Source organism: Mus musculus, chromosome 17, assembly GCF_000001635.26.
Source record: "Mus musculus strain C57BL/6J chromosome 17, GRCm38.p6 C57BL/6J".
Classification (NCBI taxonomy): Eukaryota; Metazoa; Chordata; class Mammalia; order Rodentia; family Muridae; genus Mus; species Mus musculus.
In genome coordinates this window covers 6,776,623-6,796,478 of record NC_000083.6, presented here as the reverse complement: position 1 = coordinate 6,796,478, position 19,856 = coordinate 6,776,623, and the positions used below count along the sequence as shown (strand labels likewise).

The 19,856-nt window shown below is 48.0% G+C and overlaps 1 protein-coding gene across 1 annotated transcript in view; it reads left to right on the top strand.

Annotated features, from left to right (window-relative positions):
* Positions 1-13,698: 13,698 nt before the first annotated feature.
* Ezr (ezrin) overlaps positions 13,699-19,856 on the top strand; it is a 44,650-nt gene continuing 38,492 nt past the window's right edge. The window contains exon 1 of the mRNA NM_009510.2: positions 13,699-13,847. Coding sequence (NP_033536.2) covers positions 13,836-13,847 — 12 coding nt within the window. The 5' untranslated portion in view covers positions 13,699-13,835. The remainder of the gene's footprint in view (positions 13,848-19,856) is intronic.

Below are 19,856 nucleotides of genomic sequence, written 5' to 3'. Positions count from 1 at the left end.
CAAAATCAAGGTGGATGGAGGCTGAGAAATGACACCCAAAATTGTCCTTTAGCTTCTACACACACGTGTATACATGTATACAGACAAATACATACATATATATACACACATACAAATGAGTAACTATCAGATATGAGTTTGTGTTGATGGTGTTACCTCCAAGACATCAAGATATGAGTGTATTTGGAAACAGGGTCACTGCAGATGCTAATGTACAGTAAAGTCACACTAAACTGAGTTCGGTCTGTAGTCCAACTGTGCTGACATGCAGAGACACATGTCACAGTGAGCCACACTGACAGTGAGCGATCAGCGTGTGGTTGGCAGAGGCCAAGAGACTTCTGGGATTCCCGGAAGCCTGAGGAAGCAAGGGGAATTCTCTCCTTCGAGTTTCAGAGGGAGTGTAGCAGACACACCGACTTCAGACAACAAATGTATGTTGATGAAGACTTTCTGCTTGTGGTGCTTTGTTGTAGCCACCCTTGGAAAACAGACAGGAGGCAAACACGAATGGTGACTAGAAAGAGGTACATAGAGCAGCAGGAACTTGGGGTGACCAGGAGGACAGGCTAAAGTGGGTGGCAAGATCTGGAAGGGAGGAAAGTTCTTTTTCTTAGTACTTGTCTCAGAGAGCAAGCCAGATCCTGGATAGGAAGAGGCCAGGTCCCAGGAGACGCAGAGCACCTCTAGGTAGGAGAAAGGCCCAGAAAGAGTAGAGCAACTAGACTGTCCACAGTGGCTGATGAGAGGGAAGTTTTTGTGACTCTGACAGAGGAGGGGCGAGAGGCTGAGAGACAGAGGGTGACAGTGGTCACAGAAGGCCTTGGGCTTCCCACAGAGGACTCTGGTCAGGACTAGGGAGCCAGTGGGTAGTTGTAAGGCTGTCTGCTCCTCAGCACGGCCTGGTACCTCCTCTGGCACCTGCTCGCTGTTATCAGCTGCATACTAAACTACCTCCTCTGTTTGCAGGGCCTGTCTTCCTCTTCCTCCTCCACCTCCTCCTCTTCCTTTTCCTCCTTCTCTTCCTCCCCATCCCCTTCTTCCTCCTTTGCTTCCTCCTCTCCTCTTCCCCTTCCCCCCTCCTCCCCCTCCTCTTCCCTATCCTTTCTCCTTCCCTCTTCTCCTTTCTCTTCTTTCTCTTTCCCCACTCCTCCCCCTTCTTCCCTGCTTCCCTTTATTAGGGATTGAATCCAGCACCTCACGTTTGTTGGTCAAGCAGTCTATCACTAAGCTATAAGTCCCAATAGTAAGGCCTGTCCTTCTCGAAGCTTCTGTCATCCTCTGCTAGACACAATGATAATGACTAAGTTTAATTCCAGGAGGTCTAGGCTCCCTGCCTCTGCTGTGTTGCAGTATGGTCCAGGGGAGGGCACTCCAATCATTCTACCAGTCTTCTTAGAGGGACCACATAGAGTCCTGCCTCTGCACTGGAGGGTTTGACCTTGGCCCTGAGCCTATACATTCACCCCAAGGGATTCAGTGCCCCCATCATTGAGCCTCTAGCCACATGCTTCCGTGTCTGTGCCCTTTGCATTCTGATGAGGCCTCCTTTCTGGGACTCTTTCCTTCCCGAAGCTCTGCCAGCCCTGGGCCTCTCTAGCTCCAGGGGGCAGGCTCCATTGCAGGTCCCATCTCTCCCCAGCATTGCCCTGCTAGCCTGCCTCAGCAGCCACTGGTCAGTGAGATGTTACTGGAGGTCTGGTAGACACACTGACAGATCCAAACCACAGCTCTGCTTGCTGAGTCCGGGCTGTTCTCAATAATATGTCACGTGGAAGCCATGCCTGACTTAAGTGAGACACGTAAGGAATAGCTGTGGGGGTTAAGTGAAAATGAACGTGATTGCCCAGGGCAGAGGAACCAAGAATCTCAACGTATCCTGTTGTATCCGGTTGCCTTGGAGATACAGACGGGGTGAAGTGGGAACTTAAGAGGCTGGCTCTGTCTGTGATGGTGAAAAACTGAGGGCTTTGCTGATTGACAGGTGGGCTCCCATCTTGGCTCACTTGCCCCTGACCATGTGTCTAGCATAAGTTACTTAACCTCTGAGCTCCAAGAGATAATTACTATCCACTTCTTAGAGTGTCGGAGGAGAGCAAATGAGGAACAGGCGACCTTCTGAAAGGTCGTGTTGATCTGCAATCAGGGCATGAGTCATGAGGTACAGGGCCCTTACGCTGTCCTGATTCCTGGAAGAAGGAATAAAAAGTAAGCCAGCATTGCCCAGGTTCTCAAAGCCCCAGGGTACCCGGGGACTGGAGCTACCTGGCACACACCCTTGTGTGGCCAAGAAAATGAAGTTCCCATAACCAGGACCATCCGGTGCTGTGCTCAGAGCTGGCACTTAACAGGAATGAGGGGTAAGAACAGGAGTGGAACGTAAAGCCAGAGCTGGGTGGCCCTGATGCATGTCACAGCGCTAAATCCCAGGTGTCAGGTCCAGGGTGGCTGGTTAGGGTCGACGTGGCTCAAGGTAAGGGGTTGGGGTTGGGTCTATGGCAGTCCAGAGGAAGAGCAGTGGGGGCGGGACTGGAAAAGCAGACATAGATAGACAGGAGTCTCACATACACAGGCGAGTCTTCAAACCCACTGAGCAGCTGGAAATGAATGTGCACTTCTGTCTTCCTGCCCACATCTGTGCTGGGAGTAGAACCAGAAGCTCACAAATGTGTTTTTCACACTTACTTAATAAAAGTTAAAACAAAAGCTACCAGGGAATCAGTTTGTCCCGGAACTCCCCCCACAGGGGTCTGAGAGATTTGTTTATTTGCAACAGGACCTCCAGAGGATCTCTATTGAAAAGGAGGAACTGATGAGGAAGAACTTCTCCCAAACAGCCTCAGACAACCCTCAGCAGAGCCACATGTGGAAGATGTGAGAGCAGAGATGGAGAACCGGAGGGCAGACACAGGGAAACTTCAGATGCCATGCAGGGGACACTAGAGCTGGATGGGTGACCTAAAGGACACACATAACCCATTGCCATGATCATTTATGCAACCCAAAATACGCGCATAGAATACAATCTGTACAAAGTATTTATCAACAAAAGCGCAGTGAATGATTACAACACAAAGAGCTCAATTCAATCTGAATAGGCGAGCTCTTTGAGAAGATGTCCATGGGGATAAACATTCAGAGGTTAGCCAGCGCTCTGCCTCAGTAGATATTTTGTGGTTGTCCAATCTGTTTCTCAGAGGTGGGTCTTGCTAGGTAGCCCAGGCTTGTTTCTGACACCCGTCTGCCTCAGCCTTCCACATTTGACTGCAACATCTGCTGTTTGCTGAAAATTCTTAGTGCTATGAGGAGTCCCAAAGGAAAAGTGACCAGTGGTGGGCTAGACATGCTGACTTGACATTCTCTGTGTCAGACACACATCTGCCTTGACTTAGAGCATCTCTGATGTCACTAACAACAAACAGAAAGACTTAGATCAAGTGAATCTGGCCTTGTAGGATTTGAGAGCAGGTACTGTGTTTACAGAAGCGTCCAGTGGACAGAAGGTTGGTTCCTGAGTGGTATTTTAAGAATGGAAAGGCAGAAGAACTGGAGGTGGTCATCCTAATTAAACATAGAAGATGACAGAGAACACAGGTATGGAAGGGCCCTGGGAAGACAAGTTTAGATAAATCAGAGATAGGAGACTCTGAGATACCAGAATATCTGGGTGAGAAGCCTTATTGTTGGAGAAAGCCTTCCAATCTTGGCACACGCTGGTAGGAATTGCTGAAGGAGGCAGAGGCAGGAGGATCACAAGTTTGAGGCCAGCCTGGGCTACACAATTTTGGGGACTGGAGAGATGGCTCAGCAGTTAAGAGCCCTGACTGCTCTTCCAAAGGTCCTGAGTTCAAATCCCAACAACCACATAGTGGTTCACAACCATCCGTAATGAGATCTAACGCCCTCTTCTGATGTGTCTGAAGACAACTACAGTATACATATATATAATAATAAATAAATCTAAGAAGAAGAAGAAGGGGGAGGAGGAGAAGAAGGAGAAAGAAGGAGAAGGAGGAGGAGGAGGAGAAGAAGAAGAAGAAGAAAAGAAAGAAAAGTTGAAGTTTCCATTTTTCTTGGAACACCTTGGTTGATCTATGACCTGGACACAGCACTTGATAGGTTCTTTTCTTCCAGCTCCTGTGTGACAAGCCAGACAGAGTGTGTGTTGCAGTTTGAAGAGGCCTCATAACTAATACTTCTCCCCCTGACATCTCCTTTTCCATCCCTGCCCTGAGACATGGCCCTAAGGCTGTACTGCTGATAAGGCTGCCATGGGGAATTCGTGCAAAGGGACAGCCTCGAACTGAATGGCAGAGCAGATGAGGGTTCCTCCTACACAGCGGCAGCCTCCATCTCCTGCGTTGCCTGGCCAGATATGGCAGAGGGCTGGCGCTATGGCAGGTAAGGCTTGGGGCCAAGCAGTGCTGGAAGGGGCTAAGTTGGTGCTGGCTCCTACGGGTGCCTGGTGAGTCCTCCATATAGCATCAGGAGAGGTCCAGCATGCTGTCCTGGTAGGTTTTTTTCACAGTAAACAGTTCATGTCTCTGACAGGAGTGAGGTCTCCCTCAACTACAGGGTCTTCTCTGTTGTGAGTTCTGGGAGATGATAACCAGGCTATAGAAACTTTGGAAAGACTCAAGGCTGTCAGAGCTTGAGAGTCCCAGGACCCAGTCTGCCCACATTCCTATAGGCTTCTCCACCTATCAATTGCACAGGTCCTGTCTATGTCCAGAAGGCAGAACAGTAGGATATTTGGGGAAACCATTCTGAGATGTAAAATAGCCTTTTGATTGTGAGTGAGTGGCTCTTTCTTTTTAAATATGCACATATATCATATCTACATATATATCACTCATAAACATATATGAGAGTAAGCAATTTCTTTCTTTCTCTCTTTCTCTCTCTCTTCCTTTCTTTCCTTTTTTTTTACTTAAGCAGTCTTTAATGAAAGCTGTGTATGAGATGTCTCTGCTCCTGCATCTTCTCGATCGATCATTTCTTCCTTGTATTTGCCCTTCTCCTTTCCTGTTTGTCAGGACTTGGCTTTCCTCTCCAGGATCTTCTTGTCCAGCTTTAGCCTGGTGATGCCCACCTTGCTGGGGTGGATGCCCACATGGACAGTTGTGCCATTAGCCTTCTCTCGCTGGACTCGTTCAATGTAGATGATGTATCTCTTTTTGTACACCTAGACCACCTTGCCAATCTGCTGGCCCTTGTAGTGTCTGCGAACACCCTAAACTACATCATCCTCTCTTTCTCTTCTTTCTTTCTTTCTTTCTTTCTTTCTTTCTTTCTTTCTTTCTTTCTTTCTTCTTTCTTTCTTTCTTTCTTTCTTTCTTTCTTTCTTTCTTTCTTTCCTTCTCTCTCTCTTTCTTTCTGTTTTTTTCAAGACAGTGTTTCTCTGTGCTAGCCCTGGCTGTCCTGGAACTCACTCTGTAGATCACTAGACTGGCCTCGAACTCAAAAATCAGCCTGTCTCTGCCTCCCAAGTGCTGGGATTAAAGGTGTGTGCCACCACTGCCTGGCTTCATCATCCTTTCAAATGGGCATAGACTGAACATTATACTTCTGTCTCAGCTCTTTGGAAAGAAGGGAAGATATGATCTTCCTCTGAATGTGAAAAGGTTCATTGAAATACTGTTTGTGGTTCTTGCTTCAGTCAGAAGTCATGAGGGGATTGAACTTCATTTTGGCTGCTGTAATCCAGCCATTCCCACAGAAGGAAAGAGCAATATGTATATGTGTGTGTATATATGTATATATGTATATATGTGTATATGTGTATATGTGTATATGTGTATATGTGTATATGTGTATATGTGTATATGTGTATATGTGTATATGTGTATATGTGTATATGTATGTACATATATATGTATATATGTATGCATGTGTGCATGTATATATGTATGCATGTATATATGTATGCATGTATATATGTGTATATGTATATATGTATACACACACACACACATATATATATATATTTCACTCATTCACTCATTCATATATGGTGTCTAGTATGTGCACCACATGCATGCCACAAGTATGCATGGTGAGAAGGTGTCAGGTCCCCTGGAACCACAGTTACAGGTAGTTGTAAGCTACCATGTGGGTACTTGGAACCAGAACCTGGGTCCTCTGCAAGAGCAACAAGTACTCTCAACCACTGAGCCATCTCTCCAGCCCCAACTTTTATCTTTAAAACAAACAAAACAAAACAATTTTCAAAATGAAAGCCAGTCTCTGGAAATGTATACCTATGGGCCCCAGACTGCTTTGGGTGGGTCTAGAAGGAAAACATGCAGGCTCTAAAAAGCCTTGAGAGGAAGCAAGCCGCCCCAGTGTGGTGGAGGCCCTGCCATCAAGCTGGCGTACTGGGCAATCATTCCATCATTCTGTTGGCTCTCTGAGCAGGTTTCTTCACTCTGCAATGAGACAGATGGGTGGGATGTGCAGCAGACACGGGAACAATACCCACTGCTGCCAGTCGGAGGATACCGATCTATCTGTTGGCAAGGTACTCTTCCTTTTGTAGAGCAAATGAGGTGTTTGGGCTGACAGCCAAGGTGGAACCTGCTAGGTTGGAAGACCCATGGGCAACAATTCAGGCTACTGTAGATCACAGATGAGGGGAAATTCCGTCCGTGGATATCCCTGGTTCTAAGGCCTAGAATTACCAACAGTCTTTATTCATGCAGAGAACGGAGAGTCTGTGTGGACAGGCCTGCAGCCAGCCTGTCGTAGCCCTACCTCCCCAAGCCCCATGAGGAACAGCCCCTGCTACTGGTGTTGCCTGGGAGTACCAAGCGTGCCCTGAGAGACAAATGTTGGACCCAATTCATACAACAGATGCTAAATCTGGGCTATGGAGCATAAGGCAAAGGATGTACATGCACATGGTCTGTGCGCATGTTTCATCTGGCCTGAAGAGCATCGTGATGGAAAAACAAAACCAAACAAGAAGGCTCAATTCATTGCCAATATTTAACAATTGAGAGATTTCATATATAAAAAAATTATAATTTGGGGCTTTTTGACTTGGGTTATCATCAGCAAGACAGGGTCCACATTCCAGCTGGACCACAGCCCTCCCAGTTATCCTGCTTGCCCAAGTCCCAAGGGCCTTCAGTCTGCCACATCCTTGTCTGTCACTAGGCCAGGGTCTGAAGTGACTGCCAACACTCACAGTTAATGCTGGGGCAAGGGCCAGCCCCAGTTCCTGGACTCTTTGGGCTCCACCACCCACTGTTCTGCATTCCTGAATAAGGTCCCCAGGGTCACCTGAGGGCCCAGTCTGAGGAATTGGTTTGGAAATAGAAATCAGCCAAGTGACTGAGCCAATTTCTTAGATGTCATGAAGATGGAGTCATGGCACACTCAGTACATGCCTCAGAATTCTATTTGCTGGCGTGTCAAAAAGATTTCATTTAAAATTTTTTTTTTTAAAAAATGGAAACTGGAAAATCTCCAAGTCTATATGTATATCTCAGGATCCAGACAGCTACAGGGTTAATGAGCCATCATCACTGCCAGGAAGAACACTCACGGTTCTGTGTTTGGTTCATATAACAGATCTTTACTATGCTCTATCTCATACGAGGCTCCATCCTAGGCATTGAGAAACCAGGGCTTGGATGGCCTTACCTTGGGGGTAGGGCAGACAGACAGAGGAGACTCATGATTTATAAATGCTTAATGTTTTTGTTTGCAACTAAACAATAAATAACTTTTAAAAAATCTGGCAAATAGTTTCACATAAACAGATTTCCTCACATAAATCGTGAATCTGCACAGTAAAGACATGACATCTTTAGAATATTAATCGTCTTTGTGAGGGCTAAATAGGCTTTATCTAGACTGCCCCTTTTCTTAAAATCTGAAGAAAATGGGATGAAAGATTAATGATCGTTAAACCTAAAGTAGTGGGTACCTATCTGTTGACTGACTTTCCTCCTGAAAATTTAAAACATCAAACAGGGTTTCTATGTATAGCCCTGGCTGTCCTGGAACTCACACTGTAGACCAGGCTGGCTTTGAACTCAGAAATCTGCCTGCCTCTGCCTCCCAAGTGCTGGGATTAAAGGCGTGCGCTACCACTGCCCAGCAAAACATCAAAATCTTGAAATGGCAGAATAGGGGCTAGAGCTATGGCTCAGCAGTTAAAGTGCTGGGTGCTTTTCTGGAGGCTCTGGGTTTGATCCCTAACGCTGTGTATAACTCCAGCCCCTGGAGATCCAACGTCTTCTTCTGACCTCCAAGGGCCCTGCCTGCACACAGAGTACGAATACCACCCATGCACACAACAACAAAAATAGAAAAAATATCTTTAAAGGTGAAGGAATACATTTTCAGAGAGGGTCTATACCTTTGTCCTGGGATGTCACCGCTGTGACTGTTGATCTAGTCCCAAACTGTGCTGCAAGCCCCAAGGAGCTCCTGAGGAATGGGCTGTGCATATGAGCCCAGGCACTGTTTTCTTAATTGGTATGTGCTCTGCATCAACCTCTGCCTCTTCATGACCAGCTGTCCTGCCTTTTACCTGGTCTTCTAGTCTGTTGTGCCTCGGGGAAAGCAGAGCACCAAGCCTATTAGAACTCAGTGATGGGGCTGGGACTGTAGTTAAGTTGGTCGAGTCCTTGGCTAGTACGCCTGAAGCCCTGGGTTTAATCTCTAGCACTTCATAAAACCAGGTATGGTGGCAGAAGCCTGCAGTCTTAGCACCTGAGATGGGGGGTAGGTGGGCTGGACAATCAAAAACTCAAAGTCAATCTCAGCTGTACAGCGAGATTAAGGGCAGCCTGAGCCTCAAAACAACAGCAAAACAGACAAAACACAAAATAAGGATGGGGAGGAGGTGGCTTAATGGGTAAAGCACTTGCATGGATGGACAAAGGCCTGGGTTTGGATCCTCAGAACCCGTGTAGAACTGGACAGAGTCACACACATCTATGACCGCAGTGCTTCATGGAAAGATGAGATGCAGAGAGGGGAGCCCCGGAAGCTCACAGGCCAGCCAGCCTGGCACAGGCAGTGGTGAACAGCCAGCCTGACATAGGATAGGCCAGCCAGCCTGGCACAGGCAGTGGTGAACAAGGTGAGGCCCAACCTCTGATAGAGGTTGTCTTTCCTTCTTCATGTGTGAAACATGGCACAGGAGAACACAAAACCACATACATGTTCACACACAAGGGCACAAAAAAGAAGCAAAGAACTCAATGAGAATTGTGACACGTGGACTTTAAGGGGAACCTAGAAAACCTCGAAACACACACGTAAATTACTGTTAATATTTTGGTTTGGGGCGACGCCTTGGGAAGTCAAGGTGGTTAAGGGAAAAGACTTCTAGGTAAACCATGCCATGACTAGTTGTCTTCCTAGCAGACAGACAGGATGGGGCAAGGTCTGGGAACCCAGCTTTGGCAGTGTCTGCTCATTTGCTTATGATACATTGCCCGAACATCTACAGAGCCCCAGGCGCTGCCCTAGCTAGCAAACCAGACAGACAGGAGGGCTGGCCTTTGTGGGGCTGGAGCAAATAGGAGCGAGTAAGCAAAGCAACTTCTAAGCAACTGTGGGCTGGAAGGGGGCACTGTGGATGGGAAGCTGGCTAGGAAATGCTCCCAATATCCAGGCCTTTGGATGAAAACCTAGGGGACCGAACACACAGGGCTGCTAGATATGGCTGTTTGCTGAGAAGGGGTGGGGGAAGGCCTGAGGAAAGAGGACCCCTTTGAAACAATCAAGAGGGGACGTAACACTGAGGAAACCAAGCTCAGAGCTGGAGATGTGGCTGAAGGCCTGGGAACGGAGGAGATGACCTAGGAAGGCAACGTACTCAGATAAGAACCTGATCTGGGTACACTGAGCTGGGAAAGGCTGTGTGTGTGTGTGTGTGTGTGTGTGTGTGTGTGTGTGTGTGTTTGGGGCTCAAATGTGTCCAGGGTGAGGTAGGGAAGTGTGTCCCCTGGAATCAGCAAGCCAGAAGTAAATGGCAGTCTTGACAAGAGAAATCTGCTAGAGGAATGAGCAGTTTTTGTCCAATGGCTCCAGCTTGCCTTCTTGTAAACCGAGGGTATCCAAACAGGTACAACTTGGGACTCCTTCCTTCTTCTAATTGACCCACAGGTTGAAAAGCTAGAAGTGTTTCTTTAAGACAAGGGGACAATGATTAAAAGACAAAAAAAATTTAATATTGGAAGATATGCTATCTGGGAGTTATTAGCCATTATCAATACTCTTTTACATAAAAGATATTTATGTAAACTGTTAAAACAGCTATGCGCAACGTTCTTCTTAGCGAGTGGTGCTGTCAAAACTAACCCCAATGCGCCTTGGCTCTCTGTCCTGGAGAACTCCTTACCGAGCTTTTTAGATGTCACACACACTTGGACAGAGTCGAGGGGCACCCACCCTCTCACCCAATTGTTTAGAATGGACCTGTCACCCTTCCAGAGGCATGGAAGAAAATCCCAATGCTATCAGGAATTTAAGAGCAGTTCAGGGGACTCTATAAGACTTGTTTCTCCATGGCACATGTTAGCTAATGAAACATTATGTTTGAAAGAAATATTTCAGTCCTAGAGAGGAGGCAATAAAAAGGCCTGGGGTAGGCCACCTTGACAAAGTTTTAACAATGTTGGATTTCCCTAAATGCCTCATCTCCTTATCCCCAGAGTCCCCGTCCTGAATTTTTATCCACGGTTAACCAAGGTTGGCCAAGGGCACTCTATAGGACTTTGTTTCTCAATTGCTTATTGACTGTCCTTTCAAAGCTAGAGATTGCCATACTCTTTGATGACTTGGTTTAATTGGTTGAGATAACCTGGCACCTGTGTGCAGACAGGCTCTCAAGGGGGTTGATAGACTAGAGGAAATGACTTTCTCAAACTGCCTGTGGCCAGGGCAGTCCCTGTCTGCTTTGGGTTTAACCTTGTCCCAAGAACTCCGAGCAAGGTGTGAAGAGCCTGGTTCCTGAGGAAGACACGTGATCACTCTCCCCAGCCTGAAAAGCAGACAACCTAAGATATGGATTCAGCTAGAGTAAATGACCAGACAAATAGCTACTGGGACAGTATCCGTGAGTCCTGGCCACACTGCTTTCTCTTTGCCTTCAGAGGTACCTGTTATCCTGTTATCAAAACAGTGCTTTCAGATACAAAAGGTAAAGAGACATACAAGGTAAGTAATGCTCATCAGGGTCCTTCTACTAATCTATCCTCAGTCAGAGGTTCTCAGACTTACATGTGTATCACAATCACCTGGAATGGGGGTATGGGATGGCATGTCAAGGGCACAGATTTCCAGGCCGCTGTCCTATGACAGTCTCATAGACTGCCTTGGAATTCAGACTCCTGAAAGTGCTGAGTTGAGGGGGACTAGGTCAGATTAAAAAAAGATGACACAGACTGGAGAGATGGCTCAGCAGTTAAGAGCATTGACTGCTCTTCCAGAGGTCCTGAGTTCAATTCCCAGCAACCACATGGTGGCTCACAACCGTCTATAATGGGGTCCGATGTACTCTTCTGGTGTGTGTCTGAAAACAGCTACAGTGTACTCATCTAAATAAAAATAAATAAATCTTTAAAAAAATGACACTTCCCCTCTCCTGAAAAATCCTTCTAAAATACTTTTAGGTGTAATATCTGTGGCTTTATTGGAAAGAGGTTTTACCCTGCACAGTAACATCTAAGTGTAAGTTTTAGGGTTTATAGTAATGGGAAAAGTACATATATGGCTTTGTAATGTTAATTTATGCAACAAATAATATACATATGATGAATATGCACAAGTGTTCTGCAAGTTACTCCAGGGAGAAGATGGCAGCCGGGATTGTATGGCTCAGCCAGTAACCAGCTGGGAAGTGGTGGCGACGGAATGCAGCTTTTGTCTAAACCCTGTCATCTTTTTATTTTTTACTACACCACACAGGCTATTTTTCAAAAATTCCTTTGGAAGGTAAGGTTCAGGAAAGGAAGGCCCCAGGCCACTGCTATTTCAAACATCCACTCAAGGAGACAGTGTACTGTAAACGGAGCTCAGCGCTGGACGGAGCGAGGTCAGCGCTGGATCTGACACATGGAATTCTCCAGGCATCTGAGGAATACGGCAGCCCAGGCAGGGTATGCTCAGAGTATGTCCAGTGTGGGATGCTCTTGCTGTAGGTGATGTGAACCTCTTCCATAATTTCCTTCCTATCCACTATATAGTTTATTTTAATAAAAAAAGAAGTTGTATCTTTCAAGGGAATAGACTCTGCTGATGAGAGGTCACTTCAGCCATGGCCTTTGCCAGGTCCTTAAAGCACCTAGACAAGCAGACTGGAACCACGTGACCCACAGCAGGCTGGGTTAGTATTTACCTAGCACGGCACTAATTTCACGTGTGTATTCATTGAAGTCTACATCTGTGTAGATGTTGCTCCTTGGATCCCTATTCTACAAATTAGGATTACCGGGTCCCAAAGGAACTTTTCCCATTCTGGAATGGATATACTCAGCCCCGGAACGGAGTTGTGCACATGTCACATTCAATACATCTAATCCTCATTACAACTCACGGAACAGATGTCTTACGATGGGGCAATTTTGCAAATAAGAAAACTAAGGAATCAACCCTTCCAGTGCAGTACCCCAATAGAAATTCAGGAGCAGCTCGTATCTCAACCCTCACCCAACTTCAACCACCTGAAACTTTCATCCCCAGGTGGGGCTTTGAACCCGGCTTTGAGAACCAAGACTTTAATTATACCCCAACAGATTCCACCAGTGCTACAGGAAAACATTGGACTATTCCGCGGGGCGGGGGAGGACTTTTAGAGTTAGTTTTTAGGCAGACTTCAGAGACCACTACCTGTGGAGCCTTTTGCTACAAATTAGTTCTTTTAACTAAGGCATCCCGGGCAAGGGTCTTCCACGCGCATGCCTGTTTCAGAGGCTGCCCAGGCCACGTGCACGGAGACCCGGGGCCGTGACCAGGGTGAGACCCGGCAGCCCCACCCACGAACCTGCCCGGTGGCCGCCGCTCCAGCACGTGGGAGTAGCATTTCGGCGACTCCGCTCCGTGCAGCGCGGGGCACTTGCACCTTCCCTCCGCGCTCGCCTGCTGCAGCACCGGACTCCAAGGAGTCCTGAGCTAGGGCTCGCGGAAGGAGAGAGGTCCTGGGTCCCGTCCGCTCTGGGTCCCGCGGAGCCGCGGCCATCTTGGCGGGCTCACCTCGCGGGTCGTGCGCTCGGGCTGGGACAGGGTGGGGCCCCGGGACCCCACCCCGCTGGGGATCGGGGGGGGGGGGACACGCACCGGAGGAGTGCTCCGTGTGCCGTCACGTGCGCTCCAAGGAGGAGAGTGATGGATGGGGCGACCGCCTGTGCGCGGACTTGGGAGTCCCCACGCGTGGGGGACAGTGGAGCTGAGCCTCCAGTGCAGCTCGAGCCGCTGCGTGACCCTCCGTCCCGGGGTGGGGCACCCTTCCCGAAGCCAAGGCCGAGCGCGGGCTGCGCGGACGCGCGCCCCCCTTCCGGCCGATCCCAGTTTGTGAAGAAAAGGGGCAAAAAGAAGTGTTAAAAGATCCCGGAATTGCGGTTTGGCTCTGGGGCAACGGTTGCTACACGAAGTGAAACCTGCGGAGCGCTCGGGCGCGCGCGCCGCGCCCCGCCCCGATCGGGCGTGACTCATCTTGGGACCGCCCGGCCGGTTCTTATACTCGGGACTGCGGAGCGCGCGCAGGGCTTCCCTCCGCCTGCAGGTCCCGACGCGTCTCCGCCGTCGCCGTCGCCGTCGCCTCCGCCGTACAGCCGAATAGCCGAGGACCCACGCAGAGCCACCAACCAGCCAAGATGCCCAAGCCAGTAAGTTGTCCCTGTTTCGGAGCGGCTGTGCGCCAGGCCGGGTGTCCCCAGGGAATCACCTTGCACTGGCTGCTGGGCAGCTTCTGTAGAACCCAGTTTTCTGGTGAAGGGCCTCTTGTTACCTGTAGACGCCTTTGTGGCACTCTCTAGTCCCCTTTGTGGGTGGTTCTTTTTCGGTTGCTAACGAACCCCCTACCAGGTTTCCGGACTGCTTTAAAAGTGCTTAGTGCAACCTCCAAGTTTCTTAACTGGTGCAAGTAGCACTGAAGCTTTGGTGGCTTCTCACACGACCGACACCTGTTCGCCCAGTTCCTTCGAGCGACCGAAACCACTTGCAGCCCACACCTTCCTGGGCGGTTTGAAGGGCATTTGGGAGAAGAGAGGCTTTGTGCCTGGGATAGCCTGGTCTCAGCCCCTTTCTAGGCGGCTGGAGAGGCGCGGCCGGTCTAAACAGGGTTTTTTTGCTGGTTGCAGCAGGATCCCTATCTCGGGGAGGGTTAGCCGTGGACTTGAATTGCAGATGAGGCAGTCCCAGAGGCTTGATAAGGAGGCTCACTGGGCACTGGTCGTGAACTTGGGCTAATTAACGCGTTGCGAGCTCGCCTCTCTGTTCTTGAATCTGATTCTGTTGAGATTGCTGGCGGGACAGAGTTGGGGGTGAGAGCGACTACTACGCAGGTCCTCACTATATATATTCCACCCGCCTTTACAATGTGGAGGGGTTTGATGATTAGGTGGAGGGAGAAACTGTGATGTCTTGTTTAATTTTTAAGTAGAGATGGAGAAAACAAGACTAATAAAACTACAAAGAGTTTTCTTAATAAACTACAGAGTTCACGTCTAGTCCTTAGAGCATATATCTGTTTTTACTACTTTTACGTTTTTTGTGTTCTCTGAAAGGACGTTCTTCTCTAGAAATTGTATTTCTGTTTCTATCGGTCTTAAGCCTATTTTCTGACAGGTCAAAGAACTTACTCTAAAAACGATAATAGACCCAGACATCAGTACGGTTTTTGGCCTAAGTTATTCATGGGAGGGTATTTTGACCTCACACAAATGCATTTCAAACTCAAAAGTGGTTCCTGGTTCCACTATGCCTGTGGTATAAAACTGGCCCAGGATGTGTTACGGTGGCGCTGCAGCAGATGCTGGGGGTGGTCAGTACATTAGTTCCGGGTGTGGGTTTTTTTTTATTATTATTATTAAAATATTCCGAGGTGGTGGTGAGGTGCTGGCACTGTCTTCAGTTGCTCCTTGTTTCTCCTCTCTTTACAAACTGTAACTTCTTTATTCTTAGTTTTTTCCAATATCACTATTCTACACTGATTCTCAGTACTCATACAGCACAAATCTGTTTCCCTAGACCCTGGTGGTGACCATACTCATCTTCTGTATATTGAGTAGGGACCTCACGAGGACAGAATCTGGGTATTTGTTCCTTCCGGTTTCCACTAGTATAAAGTGTTCTAATCACAGACACTCCACTCCACTATGTCAAAATTACCTCAGTTTTAAGGCTAACCCCCCCCCCCCCCCCCATGGCTGGTATGTTTCGATTTCCTCCTGTTTTAAGTCTTCTGTGGTAAGAACTTTGTTAGGAAAAAGTGAAGAACTGTTCAGGTGTTAGGAAAGAGGGTAGCCATGGTCTGTGTGCCTGTCAGCTTCAGTAACAGAGTAACTTTTTTGAAGTCCGTTCTACAATAGCCAGAGTTAACAATTTCCAGACTTTGCAGAGAGGACTCCTCTTAGGCGCAAGGTGCATACCTGCAGAAGGAAATCCCCAGCTTGCCCCTCTGCCGGTGGGAGGAGTGAGAGGTGGCCTGCTAGAGTGAGCACTGGAAATAGCCATATTGGCCACCTCTACCACTGTTACTTGGAAACTGAATTTGTTTGTTGTTGTTGTTGTGTGTGTGGTTTTTTTTTGGGGGGGGGTACCTAATTGGGGTTTGTTTATTCCCTGCCTGGATAAATGTTAAATGAAGCATCCACCAGCAAACTTCTTAGGTATGTCTTTTAAACAAAAGGTTATTGATTCTATTTAAGCCTAAAGTGAGAATTTCCTTGTGGTCTGAGTGGGTGAGGCTTCACTGGGTTAAGGGGCAATCCCAGTTAACCACAGATACACCTAGATTTTGGCGTTTGTTTGTTTGTTTGTTTTGGCCTTTCACGTGGTGGTTGGTTTCTTCTCCGGGCCCAGTTAGATGACTTTGTTCATAAGACAGCAGGTAGAAATGACGTGACATTTAGACCCTGAGTATTAAATGTTGGATGTTTTTCATTCAGCAAGCAGAGTGCCTGATGCAGAGGGGCAATATGGTTATTTCCCCGTGGAGACTCACAGTCTGGTTCTTCAACCAAGACACGGAGCTTAGCACATTAATGTGCCTTCAAAGAAGAAAATGTCTCCCAGAAAGAGCAGAGGTTAAGAGAGCACCTGGGTGTGGTGTGGTGGTAGGGAAACTGGTTGGTGGCCCTCTGGAGAAGCCTAAATTTTGTCTTAATCGTGCTGGAAGGAATTGGGGTGGGGGGTGTCTGTCACCTGAGGAGGGACAGCGGTGGCCTGTGACTGCTCTTGATTTCCGTGGTCACTTTGGCACTCCATCTGATAGGAGTGATGGACTTCCAAGGAAGACATGGGTCCTCTGGAGGGCACCTTGGCCTCTGCTCATATGGTGCCCGGATTGGGGGCCTCCTTGGGGACACTGGTGGGGTTAGCACGAGGAGCTGGTGCAGGAAGCAATTGCACAATCCTTTCAGGCAAGGTAGCCCGGGAGCTCCTCTCCCCCTCCCTTCCCCCTGCTCTCCTGAACCTGCTATCCTGGTCTGGTGGGAAGCTGCAGGCAAGCCTTAAGAGAGAAGGGTGTTACCTTTCAAGCCACTGTGATCTCAGATGTCTCCCAGCTTCAGCAGAGAACTGCCTGTCTGCCGCATACATACATGCACGCACGCTCACACAAAGATGCCTTAACTAGGCTCACGTCCAAAGTGGTGCACTGGGAACTAAAACTTTTCATTTTGCCCTGCTAAGGACTGGACTTGAGGCTCTGTGCATGCTAGGCAAGTGAGTCAAGTTAATTTCTGAGACAACCTTTGGGAATTCTCTTTGGGAATATTGCCTTTCACTAGAGATTTTAACAGGGACAGATTTTAATAAATATACCCATAGGTATTATTTATTAAGTGCACACACGCACGCACCCCTTCATTGAGAAGAACGCGTGGACATACTGCTCCCCTCCCCCTTTCACCCAGGGGCAGATGGTGAATTAGGTGGCTAAGGGTTTGTCTCATGGCAGCGAGAAATGCTGGCTAGGGTTACCGACGGGCCATCGTCACACAATAAGGCATGATGAATATAGCTCATCCCGGAGTTCAGCAGACTTTTGCTTGAGTTCCTGTGAGAGGTGTTGAGGCGCCGGATGGTAGACAGAGAAGTAGCCCCTGGCGTTAGGATTCCCAGACTGGTTCAGGGCAGACAGTAATCGCAGTAAATGCTGAGCTGTGGCTCTGGCTGTTGTGGGAAGGAGTGCTGAGCAGTCAGGAATTCAGAGCGGTAGGAAGGGGGAGGTTCCAGTTGGAGCCTGCTCGGCTGTGGAGGCAATCAGGATGCTGTGCCGAGTCAGCCACGCTCTGGCATTTTAGGCTTAACTCGGGTTTTGACCTGGAAGGAGCAACAGGATGGTAAAAGTGGGGAAAGAAATCCCCCAACCCCTCCCTGGTGATAGATTGGACACACTGGGCGCCAAGGGCTGGGTCAGGTGGCCTTCCGGTTTCTGCCTGCATGAACGGGTGCTGCAGAGCAGTGATGGGGGCGAGGGCGGTGCCTGAGAACCTGTACATGTTAATAAAGTTGAAAAGCAGTTCTTATTTTTTTTTTTTTTTAATAGTCTGACCTCAGCCTTACTTTGCCATTTTGGACTCTGGCTTGTAACCAAGGTGGGAAAGGAGGCTAGTAGGAAGAGACTCTTAACTCCAGGAAGACGACGCTAGCCCAGCATGGCTGCAGAGCAGCACCAGCGATGGCTTTTCTCTGCGTGGGGTTCAGGGGCTGAGCTTAATTTGTTAGTGGCTCTTGGTTTTCAGAGGCGGGGAAAGCCCTTCGCCCTGTGAAACTTTTCTCTGGCTATTTCTTCTTCCGCTTCTGTCTGTTGCCACCCTAAACAGTAACATTGTGATTTCTTAACAAAGTGCGGACTAACTTGACTAATGATGTTCAGACCCAGAGGGAGGAAAACAGCACCACCTAGCGAATTGTAACACCTTTTCTTCATTTTTTTTTTTTTTTTTTGAGATGGAAACTTCTGTGACTCTTTGACCTTTTAGAGAGAGACTTTTCTTCCTTTTTAACATTAGTTACGAGACAGATTCTTGACTCTTCGTTTTTAACTTACACTATCACTTTTGAAATAAGAACCGCTTATGGAAGAGACCGGAAGTTTGTAGCATACTTCCTAACGTGCTTACTCTCCTTTACTTTTGACTTCCGGAGTAAAGATTACTGCTACGTCAGTCAGATAATGATGGAGAGTCCTCTTGTAGCCCAGGCTGCCTCACTGTGTAGCAGAAGACAACCTTGAATTTTTGCTCTTCCTACCTCCAGCTCCCAGGAATTGGGGTTTCAGGTTGGTGCCAGCGCATCCAGTTTGTGATGTGCTGGGGACCAAACCCAGAATTCTGTGATTGGTAGGCAAGCACTCTACCAATTAAGCTTCATCCCCAGTGTTTGTTTGAAGAACCAAGCGGTAGTGCTGGCGGTGGATGGTACCTTGGTTTAAAGCACTTGCTGCTCCTGGGGAGCACCTGGAGATCTTTCCCAGCATCCACCACGGCAGCTCAAGTCTTCATTGTCTCCACTTACAGGAAATGTGACCCTCCCCCTCTTCCGGACCCCTCCAGTATTGTATGATATGCAGGCAAAACACTCATTTATATAAAATAAAGTTACAGGACCAAATAAAACCATTGTTATAATGTGACTTAGAAACTTTGACTAAGATAGTTGTTATATTTTTTAATAAAACTGCAGAGAACCACAGCAGTCTCGTGATGTATACTGCTTGCTGTTAGAGAAGCCATTTAGTACCTGTGGACCTCAGTTTGTCATCCAGACCGGAAAAAGTGCAAAAGATGCTACCTGGGGTAAACTGAGGCAAGGCTTTGTGACATGCAGACAGCTAATCTTAACATACCATAAGCCTTGTTAATCCTGTGTGCACTTCTCCGTGTAAACCGTCAGCAGTACACCCCTGACCCTCGTGGGGAAAGAGCCACAGAAAATGTCCGGTTGTCTCCCACATCTGCCGTTGTCAGAATCCCCTGGGAATTCTGTTTCCTGTCTGTGTAGTGAGTGGGCCTGGTGCTGGGGTGTGCCTGGGAGGAGTTCTGTTGGAGAAGGTGAGTATAGGCAAAGGTCACAGTGAGGTAGGACAGTGATCAGGAGCCAGCGGGGCCAGGGCAGTTCCCCATGTTGGCTGCTTGCTAGGGGGAAGGCTAGGAGCAGTTCTGGCCACAGGCTGGTTCCATTTTTATTTTATTTCATTTTTTCATTCACTAAGGACCTTTTATTTCCTACGGATAGATGGCAATGCTGTTTCAGAGGAGAGGAAAACTCTAGGAACACTTTACCCTTTTATTTAATATATCTGAGAGAACAAAGTTTAAAGGCGGAACAAAAATTCTAACTTCAGCTTCAACTCTCTCTGATGCAAATAAGGGTGGGGTGGGGTGTCACCCAAGAGGGGGCACACGGCTCAGTTTAGGCTTAGCTTATTCTCTCTTTTTGTGAACTTGAGGTCCCTTTCCTCAGACAACTTCTTTCTGTTGTTGGTTTTTTTTTCCTTTTGCTTGGGAGAAGGTACTGCAACGGTACTGGGGAGGTGGGGGTGGGGCTATGCTTGTCCCGGAGGATGGTGGAGGCCTTTCTTTGTTTGTAAGGAAGGGACAGGTTTCTTCCTACGGTCTCCCAGCTGAGAATTTTTTTAAGGTTTTTGAAGCCTTGTTTTAAGACAC